This window comes from Symphalangus syndactylus, chromosome 7 (genome assembly GCF_028878055.3).
Source record: "Symphalangus syndactylus isolate Jambi chromosome 7, NHGRI_mSymSyn1-v2.1_pri, whole genome shotgun sequence".
NCBI lineage: Eukaryota > Metazoa > Chordata > Mammalia > Primates > Hylobatidae > Symphalangus > Symphalangus syndactylus.
Window position 1 is genome coordinate 71,634,237 of NC_072429.2, and position 14,256 is coordinate 71,648,492.

At 38.6% G+C, this 14,256-nt stretch overlaps 1 protein-coding gene across 1 annotated transcript in view; it reads right to left on the minus strand.

Annotated features, from left to right (window-relative positions):
- C7H8orf89 (chromosome 7 C8orf89 homolog) overlaps positions 1–14,256 on the minus strand; it is a 45,395-nt gene that overhangs the window by 12,800 nt on the left and 18,339 nt on the right. The window contains exons 3-5 of the mRNA XM_055284793.2: positions 7,264–7,430; positions 4,913–5,066; positions 1,064–1,119 (exon numbers count right to left, since the gene is read on the minus strand). Coding sequence (XP_055140768.1) covers positions 1,064–1,119; positions 4,913–5,066; positions 7,264–7,430 — 377 coding nt within the window. The remainder of the gene's footprint in view (positions 1–1,063; positions 1,120–4,912; positions 5,067–7,263; positions 7,431–14,256) is intronic.

Genomic DNA, 14,256 nt, shown 5'->3' on the forward strand with positions numbered 1-14,256 from the left:
ATGTGGTACATCACCTTATTGATTTGGGTATGTTGAAACAACCTTGCACTGCAGGGATAAAGCCTACTTAATTGTGGTGGATTAGCTTTTTGGTGTGCTGCTGGATTCAGCTTGCCAGTATTTTGTTGAGGATTTTTACATTAATGTTCATCAGGGATATTGACCTGCAGTTTTCTTTTTTTGTTGTATCTCTGCATATTTCAGTATCAGGATGATGCTTGTCTCATAGAATGAGTTACAGAGGAACCCCTCATCTTCAAATTTTTAGATAGTTTCAGTGTGAATGGTACCAGCTCTTCTTTGTACATCTGGTAGAATTCAGCTGTGAATCTGTCTGGTCCTGGTCTTTTCTTGGATGGTAGGCTATTTGTACTGATTCAATAAAAAACTTAAGCTTTTAATGAAATAATTGTTGCACACAGGAAAGGATGAATCATTTGATAGACTGAAGGACAAATGGCAAATAACATACACCTTAGTACCATAAACCCTTTTAGTCACCATGAACTTAGGAGTAACTTGACTTAAAAGTAATTTTTTGGGACCAAAACTGTTGGTATATAGATAAGTTTCTGTATTAGATATCATAAGTACACAGGATTCACAAAAATAGCAATTAGAAGATAAAGCTAGAAAGGAAAGCTGAGGGAAGATGGTAAGGGGTTCAATGTCAAGCTAAAGAGTTCATACTCAGTCTGTGGGTAACGAGGGAGTCATTGTTTTTGAAGAAGAGACTAATGTGATTAGAAGTCAAAGTTTTAGGCTTTTTTTGTGGCATTGAAGGATTTGAAAAATCAGACATTCAAAACAAGAAGACCAGTTTGCAGGCACTAAATGGCCCAAGCGAGATATGATGAGGGCCTACCCTTGAGTCCTGAAATTATAAAAGTATGTTTATAATGAACCCAACGTCCACTTAGTTTATAAAATAAACAAAGCTTAAAAGAAGTAGTAACAAAACAAAGATAATTAAATCAATGAAAGGAAAGGAATTTTTTTTTAAAAAAAGATAAGGTATATGACACCCAAGAGAGGTGGTAGAAAAAAGGACGAGCCAGCTTACCTTTTGATTTCTCCCAAAGTGGTGCCACACTGCATGTCTCCTTAGTCTTCTTTAGCCTGAATATTATATATTATCATAAAATTACTTACACAGAAATTCAGGGTACAGTGAAACACTTGTTGAATAACATCACATGGACATTAAATAAATGTTAAGGAAAGGAAAGTCTTTCCATTATAACTAATTCCATCAGAAGCAGATATGAGCCAACCCAACATCTTGCTAGCAAATTTTACCAGTGGCTGAGTGCCAGGTCTAACTTCTCCCACAGACCTTTATCATACCTCTCACTAGTCATGACTCAAGCAATGCTAAGTGGGAGGGAATCAAGATAAACAGGCCGTTTGGACATGTTGAATACCAACTATCACTTTTTTTGTACACTTTTTACCTATCAATCACTTCAATCTGAATTTTGTCATAATTTTGTTCCCACTGAAATACATCTAGATAATAAGTAGATTATTAGGGGAAATATATCATGATTGAATCTGCCGTGGGTGAGATAATCCATTATAAAAATCCCAAATTTCGTGTAACAATATATTTTTTTGAGACAAGGTCTCACTCTCTCCCAGGCTGGAGTGGCACAATCATATAGCTCACTGTAACTTTGAAATCCTAGGCTCAAGCAATTTTCCTGCATCAGCTTCTTGAGTAGCTGGGATGGTAGGTGCATGTCACCACACAAGGCTAAATAAAAAAAAAAAAGTTTGTAAAGACAGGGTCTCACTATGTTACCCAAGCTGGCCTCAAAATGCTGGCCTCAAGCAATCCTCCTGCCTCAGCCTCCCAAAATGGGTTTCCAAGCATGAGCCCCTGCGCCCAGCCTCTTGAAACTATTTTACACTTTAAAAGTCAGCAGCAACTTTTAAGTACTCCACCTCTAGGATTACTATTATTATTTATATTACTAGAGTGTGCTTTGAGATTCACTAAAATATTTTGCTTACCAATAAGGAAATTTGAAAAAATATTACACTTTCAATCAAATATTCACACAAGGAGGGAAAAAAGAGAGTAAGGGGTTGTACATAAAATGAACAAAAATGAGTACTTCTCTGCTTTTCCAAAACCACTCCTTCACAGGCCGCTGTGCCATGTGCACAGGAGAATAAAATACTTGCAGGCAATTTGACATGTTCTCACTACAACAGCTAAAATGAAGACACTTGAATTAAAGGCAGGGAAAAGAACTAACATTTATGTTTGCCAAGCACTTCATATACATTATGTCACTTAGCCATTACTATTCCACTTTATATATGAAGAACACTTGTCATAACATGAATAAAATATATTCAATTATCCTTCATTGACCTAAGTGAATTCACACTCAAATCAATGTAAAATGTTTAGAAATAATTTCACAGTGAAATCACAAATGAAAAACAGAAACAAACAAACAAAAACCTGAATAGGGTGGAAACAATGAGAAGCAAAATAAAGACTCCAAATTAAGAGTCAGAAAGGGCTAATTCATGGGTATTTTCCAGGCTTCCAGTATCTTTGAGATCATCACGTTACCCTTTGAGGAAGGGTAACAAGACAGCTCCATACTGATACAAAGTCCATTGGCACAGGCAGCCCTACACACTCCTACCTCCTCCCCAAAGGGCACTGTGACCCTTGATGAAAATGACATAAGTCGACAGTCAGGGACACAAGTGTCTTGGTTACAATGTAACTGACTGTCCTTAGTAGCTTTATAGTCATGTTTCAAATGGTCCCTCTTTTTTCTGCACCCCGCCATTTTCCACTTTGACTTCAGTTACCATCTGGTAGCAACTCTCTCTCTCTTCCATTTCTAATTCTGCCTTATTTTATTCTAACCTTACTTCAGAAAGAACAATTTTGTGTTTTATATGTTTATAGCTTGAAAATGTTTCTTCAGATAATATTAAAAATGATGAGAAAAGCTATATGTATGATATTGTTTATTGTGATGTTACTTACAAAACCAAAAAAATCAAAGCATTTTAAAAATCCAACAATAGGAAGTGATGAAGTAAACTGTGGATCCGTCAGTGAAATATAATGTGGTTGGTAAGACTGTTAAAAGAACATATAGTTGGCATGACAAAATGCATATATATAAAGTTTTTTAAAAGGCAGGATAAAAATTTTAAGTACACTAAAATCACAACGAAAATGAAATCCATGAAAAAGAATTTTTTCTTTCTTTTGAAAGAAGGGAATATCCAAACAATAAAAATGGATATGTTATGATGGGTAGATTATCAAATAATTATTTTTCTTTTTTTCTGCAAAGTTCTTATTCTTAGTTTCATAATTTAAATAAAAATTATCAACTTTTCATTTTAACCTGTTCCAGCTCTCTATTTATATTACCAGAATTTATTTCAAGAGTACTTAAAAAGAACAATAGTATTAGCTGGAAAACTCAAGAAACATATTTTGAAACTTCAATCTTGTGTGCTAGGCATAACTGGATGACTTTAAAGTTCATTATAATAGGAAGATAATATAAAAATATAAATCTTCCCCTAAAGAGAGGTGCAACTCAGACTACTATAAGTGCTTCACTTTTTTAAATACTACCAGAGTGAATAAGAACTAGACATTCGGCCCGGCGCGGTGGCTCACGCCTGTAATCCCAGCACTTTGGGAGGCCCAGGCGGGTGGATCATGAGGTCAGGAGATCGACACCATCCTGGCTAACACAGTGAAACCCCGTCTCTACTAAAAAAATACAAAAAGTTAGCCGGGTGTGGTGGTGGGTGCCTGTAGTCCCAGCTACTCGGGAGGCTGAGGCAGGAGAATTGCTTGAACCCGGCAGGCAGAGCTTGCAGCGAGCCAAGATCGCGCCACTGCACTCTAACCTGGACGACAGAGCTAGACTCCGTCTCAAAAAAAAAAGAAAAAAGAACTAGACATTCAACAAATATCTGAAGAACAAATAAATAAACCAAAGCAGAAGCTGAGTAGAATGTGAGACTATCTTACTAACTTAGAGATCCCTTTGGAGAGTTTTCTTTTAATGGTATGTCAGTCAGTCTGATTTCCAGCAGGAAAAGTATTTGTAATAATGTTTTCAAATGTCAGTATTCAAAGTCAGGGAGACTATTCTGGCTGAAAAATTCATTTCTGATAGTCAGTGCAGGATGTTAATTATGCCAACATCTCATTCAGAATCTTCCTTCACATTACTTCAGTCAGACCAGAAATGAAGAACAAGGTTCTATATACAGGGTACAGAAACTTTTTAATATTGCAGAGAGTTATTTTTTTTTTCTAATGCTAAAAATTCCAGTGCTCTCATGGGCATGATCTAGGCTAGGGCAATCAAGGTTTTTTTTAAAATGCCCTTAAATCGGGGCCGGGTGCAATGGCTCACACCTGTAATCCCAGCACTTTGGGAGGCTGACGCGGGCGGATCACGAGGTCGAGATCGAGACCATCCTGGCCAACTTGGTGAAACTCCGTCTCTACTAAAAATACAAAAATTAGCTGGGCGTGGTGGCGGGCGCCTGTAATCCCAGCTACTCAGGAGGCTGAGGCAGGAGAATCGCTGGAATCTGGGAGGCGGAGGTTGCAGTGAGCCGAGATCACACCACTGCACTCCAGCCTGGCGAAACAGCGAGACTCTGTCTAAAAAGAAAAAAAAAAGCCCTTAAGTCTTTTCTGGTAACATCATTCGAAAACAGAGAAAAGTGCCGAGTTGTCAAACTGAATAAAATGGCTGAGATTTTAAAAATTAAATCCTTTATGTAAAAAAAAACAACAGGCAAAAATGAATGCAATTCACTGGCCAGAAAAACCTCTACATTCAGCAGTATTACTACAAATACACATTCAACAAATGAGAATTAAATAGCAATGATCTACCTGACTGCAGACACCTCGGCATCAGCATGTGGCAGTCTTTTAGGAACCTCTAGTGGAGTTGAACTTATGCTTTTTTGGCAACTTTGCGGTCCTGGTAAATATGGCATTTTGATACATTCTTTGAGCTCTCCTAGACCAAATGCTGTGGTATATTCTGGTTAAAAATATGTAAGAATCATCTTGATTAAATGCATACTACTTGTTTTACTACATACTAAAACACATAATAAAATACATAAAATCAGTTATTAAGTAAAGAAAATTAAGCAACTGTAATTTATCTAGCATCTTTCCCAAGAGAATGGCTTTCCTTCTACATCCTGACTATAGGGACTGCAGGAAGGAGTAGATTAAGGGGATGATTAACAGTGGAATAAGGAAAAAGAAGAGCTTCACAGATCTTCCACAGTCGTCACTATCCTCTGCTTTCATTATTTCATATAGTTAGAATTCCCAGAATATTAGATACCTTCACACTGAAATAAAAGGCACTTTCAAGAGTCTGATAGTATCTAGCACTTAGAGTCTTTCCATTTTCCTGCTTTTATGTAAATAAGAGGTGTAAACACATGATTGTCTTAGCTAGCAATGAAAGTCAAAGAATTCTACTTGAGGCACTGATTTTAATTTTCTGTCCACAAAATTCCATACCAAGTCTGTAAACTATAACCTTGAAGAATCAAGATTGTTTCTTCAACTAACCTCACATATCCATGCACAGAGAGACGGTCAAATTATTTTTAAAAATTTTCAAGGCATTAAATGAAAAGAAAAAGGAGATTAAGAGGTTAAAGTTTTGAGTATTCTTTGAACTAAACATAAAGAATTTTTTTAAAAGTATTCTCTACAAAGCAAGTGTAGCACAGCAACAAAAATGGTATTTAATGGGACTAAAATTATTATATTGGATGTTCAAAATGTTACTTTGTAACTTTTGATTTTTTCCTCTTTTGGAAAAAATAGTTTCTCTTGGTCAAAAAGCATATAGACTCTCTTTTCATCAATTAGATTTGGGGGGTAGAAGGGTGGATAAACTGTTGTCTGAGTACCTTTAATGGGAACCTGGTAAGAAAGTTGAAGAAAAAGTATAGCAACACATTGAAAGCCAAAGAGGGATAAATCATTGAGTAGTTTGCATTTTACTATTTTCAAGAATTATTGGCTGGGCGTGGTGGCTTACGCCTGTAATCCCAGCACTTTGGGAGTCCGAGGTGGGCAGATCACAAGGTCAGGAGATCGAGACCATCCTGGCCAACATGGTGAAACAAACCCCATCTCTACTAAAAATACAAAAATGTGCTGGGCATGGCAGCGCGTGCCTGTAATCCCAGCTACTCAGGAGGCTGAGGCAGGAGAATCACTTGAACTCAGGAGGTGGAGGCTGCCGTGAGCCAACATCACACCACTGCACTCCAGCCTGGTGACAAAGCTAGACTCCATCTCAAAAAAAAAAGAATTATTTCTCCATTAATAAAGATGGAAGTAGAATTCAGAATAAACAAGAAATATAATTAACTTGAAAGTAAGGGGGAATAACTATTAATGTACTCATCTACATGTCAAAAGTTCTCGAACTAGTCTTCATTGAGCAACTATGGGATGTAAGATACTCTCCACATAACTCACTCAAAAATAAAGTTTTGGTTAGAATTTTTTTTTTTTTTTTTTTTTGAGACAGGGTATCACTTTGTTGCCCAGACTGACGTACAGTGGCATGGTCATGGCTCACTGCAGCCTCACCCTCTCCAGGCTCAGGTGATCCTCCTACCCTCAGCCTCCCAAGTAGCTGGGATCACAGGCACACACCAACACGCTCAGCTAATTTTTGTGTTTTTTGTAGAGCTGGGGTATCAACATGTTGCCCAGGCTGATCTCTAACTACTGGGCTCAAGCGATCCACCTGCCTTGGCCTCCCAAAGTGCTCAAATTACAGGCTAAGCCACTGCGCCTGGCTTTGGTTAGAATTATTAATACATAAAAGCACTGGTAAAGATTTGGATGTCTTAAAATATACAAATCTCCTTGAGTTATTTAAAAGAAAATGCCATTTATAAAATGGAGTGTGATTCAACAGAGACTACTGCAATGGATATTAAGAAATGCAGTTCTTTCAGACAAATTTGAGTTTAAAAAAAAAGAAATGTAGCTCTTTAAAATTTGTTTCCATCATGAGTCACAGAATTACATTAACTAAATTAATTTTAGTTTGCTTCCATTTTTCTTTTTCATCAACTTAAGATATAATTCTTATATAAATGTCACAGAAAATGTCTCTTGCCTGATGAAAAAATACATGTAAATTCAAGGCACTATTTCTGTTTTCTTAAGGAAAATGATAATAATAAACTTACCTTTCTTAATCTTTTGTGTTTCTAAAACTGCTTTCTTCCAACTACTCTCAAAAATAAAACAACTGCCAAAGGAACTTCTGGTGACTTTAGAAGTCTCACATTTGATTTCAGGAGATAGCACTGACGTTTTTTCTTCTTTCAAGAGTGCTGACGAGAGGGAGAGGCTGCTGCAGAGACAGGAGACACAAAACACAAAAAAAACAAGGCACGTCCGAGACAAGGCAAACAGATGTGTCATAATGTTTCTCTTTCAAACTTTGAACATTTTAATGAATTCTTTCAAATTCTAGGTTACAGACATTGGGTAATATTTTAAAAAGTAAAGTCCAATAGCAAGTTATCACCTATAAGACAATGGAATACTTGGATTCTCTCAAAAACATTATCATTATAAAATGCATTTGTGCCCAAAAAAAAGACAAATTTTATCCTCCATGGAAAATAAACGTGTTCTCTAGATAATCATCACTTTTATACTAAACATGTACACAGAAGGAAAATCAATCATGTACTCTGCTTACTTAATATATTAAACACATATTCAATTCAGTCATATACATTATCTATTACATGCAAGGCATGACTACATCCAAAGAGTACAACCATGAGCAACTCTGAGGAGTCCCATGGGAATGGTGAGGAGTGACATCACCATGACAGCTACCATTTGTAAAATGCCTATTTTTCCAGGATCCTTGCTGGGCATTTTGCATCCATTTTTTTTCAGTGATCACAACAAAGAATTAGAGATAGCCAGATTCAGCTATGCTTATTCATTCATACAAAATAAATTATTTACTGAGTGTCGATTTTATGCCAAGAATTACACAAAGCCTTAGAGAAACATGCTAAGCAAAACAGTTCCTGCCCTTGAGGAGCTTAGAATCTAGTAAAAGAAACACAGATAAGAAAATGGATAATACAGTTTTAGTAAATTCTATGATGGGGGGCAAAAAATAAGGGTGCCATGGGAGCACACAGGAGGGATTCCCACCCCAATCTTGGGCATTAGGGAAGCCTTTCTGGAGGAAGCTGACAAAGCAAGGACATGGGAGAGCAGAAGGAGGAGGATATGGCTCCCAGCAGAGGAAGAGCATTGCGATGGTTAATATTCAGTGTCAACTTCATTGGATTGAAGGATGCAAAGTATTTTTCCTGGGTATGTCTGTGAGGGTGTCGTCAAAGGAGATAAACATTTAAGTCAGTGGACTGAGAGAGGCAGATCCACCCTGAATCTGGGTGGGCACGATCTAATCAGCTGCCAACGTAGCTGGAATAAAGCAGGCAAACGCGGAAGGACTTGACCTGTTGAGTCTTCTGGACTTCATCTTTCTCCCATGCTGGATGCTTCCTGCCCTCGAACATTAGACTCCAAGTTCTTCAGATTTTGGACTCGTGGACTTACACCCAGTGATTTGTCAGGGGCTCTCGGTACTGTCAGTTTCCCTACTTTTAAGGTTTTGGGAATCAGACTGGCTTCCTTGCTCCTCAGCTGGCAGGCAGCTTTTTGCGAGACTTTCCCTTGTGATCGCGTGAGTCAATACTCCTTCATAAACTCCCCTTCATATATACATCTATCCTATTAGTTCTGTCCCTCTAGAGAACCCTGACTAATACAAGCACATAAAAAGCAAGCCTTTCTCAGGTGAGAGACAGCAGGGTTCCAGAATGTAGTTTAACACAGCAGCAGTGTGTGTGCTGCACACCAGCAGGGAGGCAAGGGGAAAAACAAGAATGTGGCCCAGAACGTGGGGAGAGAGGGCAAACGGTGAGGGCAAAGGGGAGAAAAGAAAGAGGGAGAAGGGGAGGGAAGAGAGGAGGGGGAGACACAGAGGTAGCCTCAGTAATGGGGGAGTAGGGAGAGGCAAGCCCTCTCCAAGAAGCTACTCCTGAGGGGCCACTGCCTCAGATTCTGGAAAGTTATTTATTACAAAGTGAGAAATTAGCTAAAAATAAAGGAGGGAAAGTCTTTAGATTTTGTGATGAGATCTTGGACATGCTTTTTACACTGCTTGAAATGGCAGTGTTGGGAGTTAAAAGTGAGGATGGAGATCAGACAGTAAGGTGCTACAGAGCACAGGTGAAGAGCATTAGGAAATGTAGTAAGCGGCAGCAAAGGGAAGGGGAGAATCCAGCTCAGCCCTGGTTCCAAAGGCTCGTTTTGGCAGCTCCAACCTGTCCTGCCAGGTCCTCTAGGCCCAGCCCACGCTTCCTTCCCTGCAGCAAAGCTCCAGGCTTGTTCTCTAATGCTGCCACCACCCTCTCTATTCTTGGGGTTGATCCTCTTTCCAAGCAACAAAGAAAGAAGGTGGCTCCTTCTTTCTTTGATGTACTTGAAGACAAGCTCTTTTGATTTCACAGAATTTGTTGCTAAAGACTTGAGAAAACAAGTAAGACAATTATGAGCGCAACAACAATAATGAAAATGACAACAAAACTAACTAAACTATGGAGTAAATTATAATTTCCAGTCTTAAAGAACTCAGAATCATGATCCAGACTCTATTCTAACAGTTTCTTTCTCATTTTATTTGTAAAGGTGAAGATGACCAGACAACTTTCTTTGAGCTTTAAGTCAGCCTCTTCTCCCTCTTCAAAGCCCCTCTTCTAGGACAGAAGAGGCCATCAGGGACTAACAATAAATGCCTCACACCCTCCAGTGGACATCTGCATTTCTGAACATTCCAGACCAAGGTTACACCAAAGAACAGCGCTCTTAGTGGCATTTTATTCTATCAGGCCAAGATAAAGCTTTCCTAAAACTGGCTTTTTAATAAAAGTTCACATGATAAATACACATTCATTATACTGTTGTTATATTTATGCTTTTGTATTTGAAATTTTCCAAAATAAAAAAAATTATTTTAAGTAACAACTGGCTGGGCATAATGGCTCACACATGTAATCCCAGCACTTTGAGAGGCTGAGGCACGAGGATGGCTTGAGGCCAGAAGTTTAAGACCAACCCAGGCAACATAGTGAGACCCCCTAATCTACAAAAAATTTTAAAACAGCCAAGCATAGTGGCATACATCTGTAGTCCCAGCTACTGAGGAGGATGAGGTGGTAGGACTGCTTGAGCCCAGGAGTTCTAGGCTGCAGTGAGCCATGATCATGCCACTGCATTCTAGCTTGGGCAACAGAGTAAGATCCTGGCTCAAAAAAAAAAAAAAAAAAAAAATGAAAAAATCAAAATAAAAGAACCACATCTGCAAGAATATATAACTTAAGGAATATGCTGAAATCATGAAAAACCAAATATTTTTGATGTGATGTTTCCTGTAAACATGGTCTCTACCTAATTCTAGTGGAAAGAGAAAAATTAAAGATACTTTACAGAACTAATAAAAAGGCCATTTAAAACATACACACACGTATGAAGAGATAATAAAAAGAACAAAGTACTTATGTTCTAGGGCAAGCAATTAAAAACTCACTGAAAAAATGCTTTCTCAAATTACCAGTAAAGAGAATTAGTGTTGAGATAAACTTGTTTAACACTAACAGCTGTGAAAAAATTACTGTATTTTTAAGGCACCCCCAAATATGAGTGTGAACATTTTAAAAATATTTCAGCTGGGCATGGTGGCTCATACCTGTAATCTCAACAATTTGGGAGGCTCAGGTGGGTGGATCAGTTGAGGCCAGGAGTTCAAGACCGGTCTGGTCAACATGGCAAAACCTCATCTGTACCAAAAATACAAAAATTGAGCCATGGGTGGTGGTGCACACCTGTAATTCCAGCTACTCAGAGGCTGAGGCATGAGAATTGCTTGAACCTGAGAGGTAGAGGTTGCAGTGAGCCGAGATCACACAACTGCACTCCAGCCTGGGTGACAGAGAGAGACTTCATCTCAAAAAATAATAATAAAATATTTCAAATATTTTTAAATTAAGATTTCCTTTTATCACCTAGCTTAGAACTCAAAGGAAACGTTAAATATTGGCTCACATATTTATTATTCATCCACCCATTCGTTCACTCACTTAGCAAAATGTATTGAACATCTGTCATGTCAGGCATGGAAGATGTAATAGTGAACCCAAGGTGATGAGGTCCCTGCTCTCCTGAAGCTTAATTGGGGGAGTCAGACAATAGGTAAGTAAATGAATGAACCAAGTTTATTTCAGATAAAGTACAATACAAGTAGAGTTCTATATTGGTGATGGTTAAGTTCTATAAAGTCAGTGTGAACACTGAATTAGCACATACTGAACCATTGTTCCTGGGGGAATTATAAGGGTAGGTTCCTATGAGCCTCTGGTCCCAACATTTTCATCAACCAGTCCATACATAACTTTGTTATATTTGTGTTTCTGTTTAAAGACACCTTATTTAATGTATACATTATTGATTCATTAACATGGAACTCATGGTCAAAGAAGTTAATCTCACACACGTATTTTTTCCCCAAGATACATCACAGCCTTCTTGTGCTTAGGAACGCTGCACAGCACTTCAGTGTAACTATACTCGGGGGTCTTCTTAAATAGAAAAATCAGCAGAAAAAGGACAGAAATGCAAAAAACCTGGTACTAAACAGTGAAAAAGACACTTGTTTGCAGTATGGGAGCTAAAACGAGCACTGCCTTGTTCGACTTCAGCTGGGAAAGTATACATCTGGTGAATTTTTCACTGCTCTGCACATGTCTGTAGGAGACCAGGAAAGCACCACAAGTATTGACTTTGGGGTTACAAATACATTTTAGTGAGCAGATGAATCTGTAAGGGCAGAACCTGTGAATAATGAGGGTTGACTTGGCAATGTGCTGAGGGGCAGGAAGCTCTTCAGACTCGGTGGCTAAGGAAGGTCTCATTGACAAAGTGATCTTTTTTTTTTTTTTTTTTTTTGAGAAGGAGTTTTGCTCTTGTCACCCAGGCTGGAGTGCAGTGGTGCGATCTTGGCTCACTGCAACCTCCGCCTCCCGGGTTCAGGTGATTCTCCTGCCTCAGTCTCCCCAGTAGCTGGGATTACAGGTGTCCACCAGCACACCCAGCTAATTTTTGTATTTTTAGTAGAGACAGTGTTTTGCCATGTTGACCAGGCTGGTCTCAAACTCCAGACCTCAAGTGATCCACCTGACTCAACCTCCCAAAGTGCTGGGATTACAGGCGTGAGCCACCACACCTGGCAATAAGGTGATCCTGAGCTGAGATCTCAATGGACCAGAGTAGCCACAGATATCTGGAGGAATATCTAAAAGTGAAGAGCTCTCTTCACAAAGAGAACAGTGAGTGCAAAGCCTATAAAACCAGAATGAGGCTGGCATGTTCTATAGGTAGACAAGCTCTGTGTATCACAGCTATGGTATCCAATATGGTAGACCCTACTCATAGGTGGCTACTGAGCACTTAAAACATGCTAGTCAGAATTGTGATGTGCTATAAGTGTAAAATATACATCAGATTGCAAACACTTCTTGTGGAAAAAAAAAGAATCTAAAATATCTCATTAATAATTTATATGCTGTATTGATTTTATGTTGAAATGATACTAGTTTGGATACGTTGGATTAAATAAGGTTATTTACATTAATTTCACCTGTCTCTTTTTGCGTTTTTAATGTGGCTTTCAGAAATTTTTAAATTACATATGAAGCTAGCAAAGGGGAGAGGAGAATAAGACAAGGTTTGAAAGATAGCAGATATCAAGTATTTTAGGGCTTTATAAGTCATAACAGAGTTTGGATTTTATTCTAAGTGCATCAAAAATCCATCAGAAGGCTTTGAATAGGAAGAAACATCTTAGAGTTGGGTTAAAAGCAAATCTCTGGTTTAAAGGCACATAAAGGATACAGTGGAACACAAAGAAGGGAGTTGTTAATTCTCAGGAAAGGCTTTAAGGAGATGACCCCCCTAAGCTAAGTCCAGGTTGGAGGACTGATCAGACCTCTTTATAGAGTCGTTGCTGGGCAATGACACAGAAGTATCAAAAGAACTTCTCTGTTCAAGGAATGTAAGCAGTTAAATATGGCTAGCATGGTGATCTCTCCCATGCCATTCTTCAAAGAATCCTAAATCTGTATCTTCAGGCATCTCTTCTGAGCAATCAGCATACAAAAAGAACTGCTTATTAGAGAGCTTTACCTGGATGTCTCAAGGGCATCTCAAATTCAGAATGCCCCCAAACTAGCCACGTTTTCCAACTGAAATATGTTTCCTTCCAGATTCCCTAACAGTACCTGACATTATCATGCTCCAGTAACAAAAGATAGAAACCTGGATGCCAACATGGACACCTCTCTTTCCTCCTAAATGTAGGTTCATTTTATCTCTTACATATCTCTTAATCTGTCTACTTCTCTCCATCTCCACCCTACTCCAAGCTACTGTCATTTCATGCCTGGGTTGTTGTATTAGGATTTAACTGATCTCCTCACATCCAGTCACATTCCCACAGTCTAAAATTTGAATTTCAAAACACTAATGAAGGTATCTTAACTTTTAAAAAATGATTCTTACCTTTTCTTGTATCTCCATTCATCTGGAGAACAGAAAAGAAATTGATAAAGAAAGAGACAGAAGAGTGAAAACCTTCGGCCACCTCTGGCTCATTTAGGATGACTGTGTACCTGGCAGGCAGCCTTCTGGGCTTTACAGTGAGTGAATGGACCTGCTCATGGTCCCTCACAGAACTCTGAGATGGAGCAGTCTATGAAGCCCTTCTATCTTGGGATAGATTGCTCAAAGTTTCTATCCACTCATTTGAGGTGTCATCATGACATGGGAAATGATGGTTGGAATATGAATGGCTTACACAAGAATATTTTCTCCCATATAAAAGCCTGGCCAGACCTCTCAGGGCTGGTGCCAGGATGTCAGGGAGCCAGACTACTTCTATCTTACTGCTCTACCTCCCTGAACATACAGGATCTACCTTATGGTTCGAGATGGCTTTTCAGTAAGTGAATGTTTATATGGTGCTGATGGCAACCAAAGTTTCCAGTGTTGGAGAAAAACATAAAGATTTAAGATCAATAAGATTAAGTGAA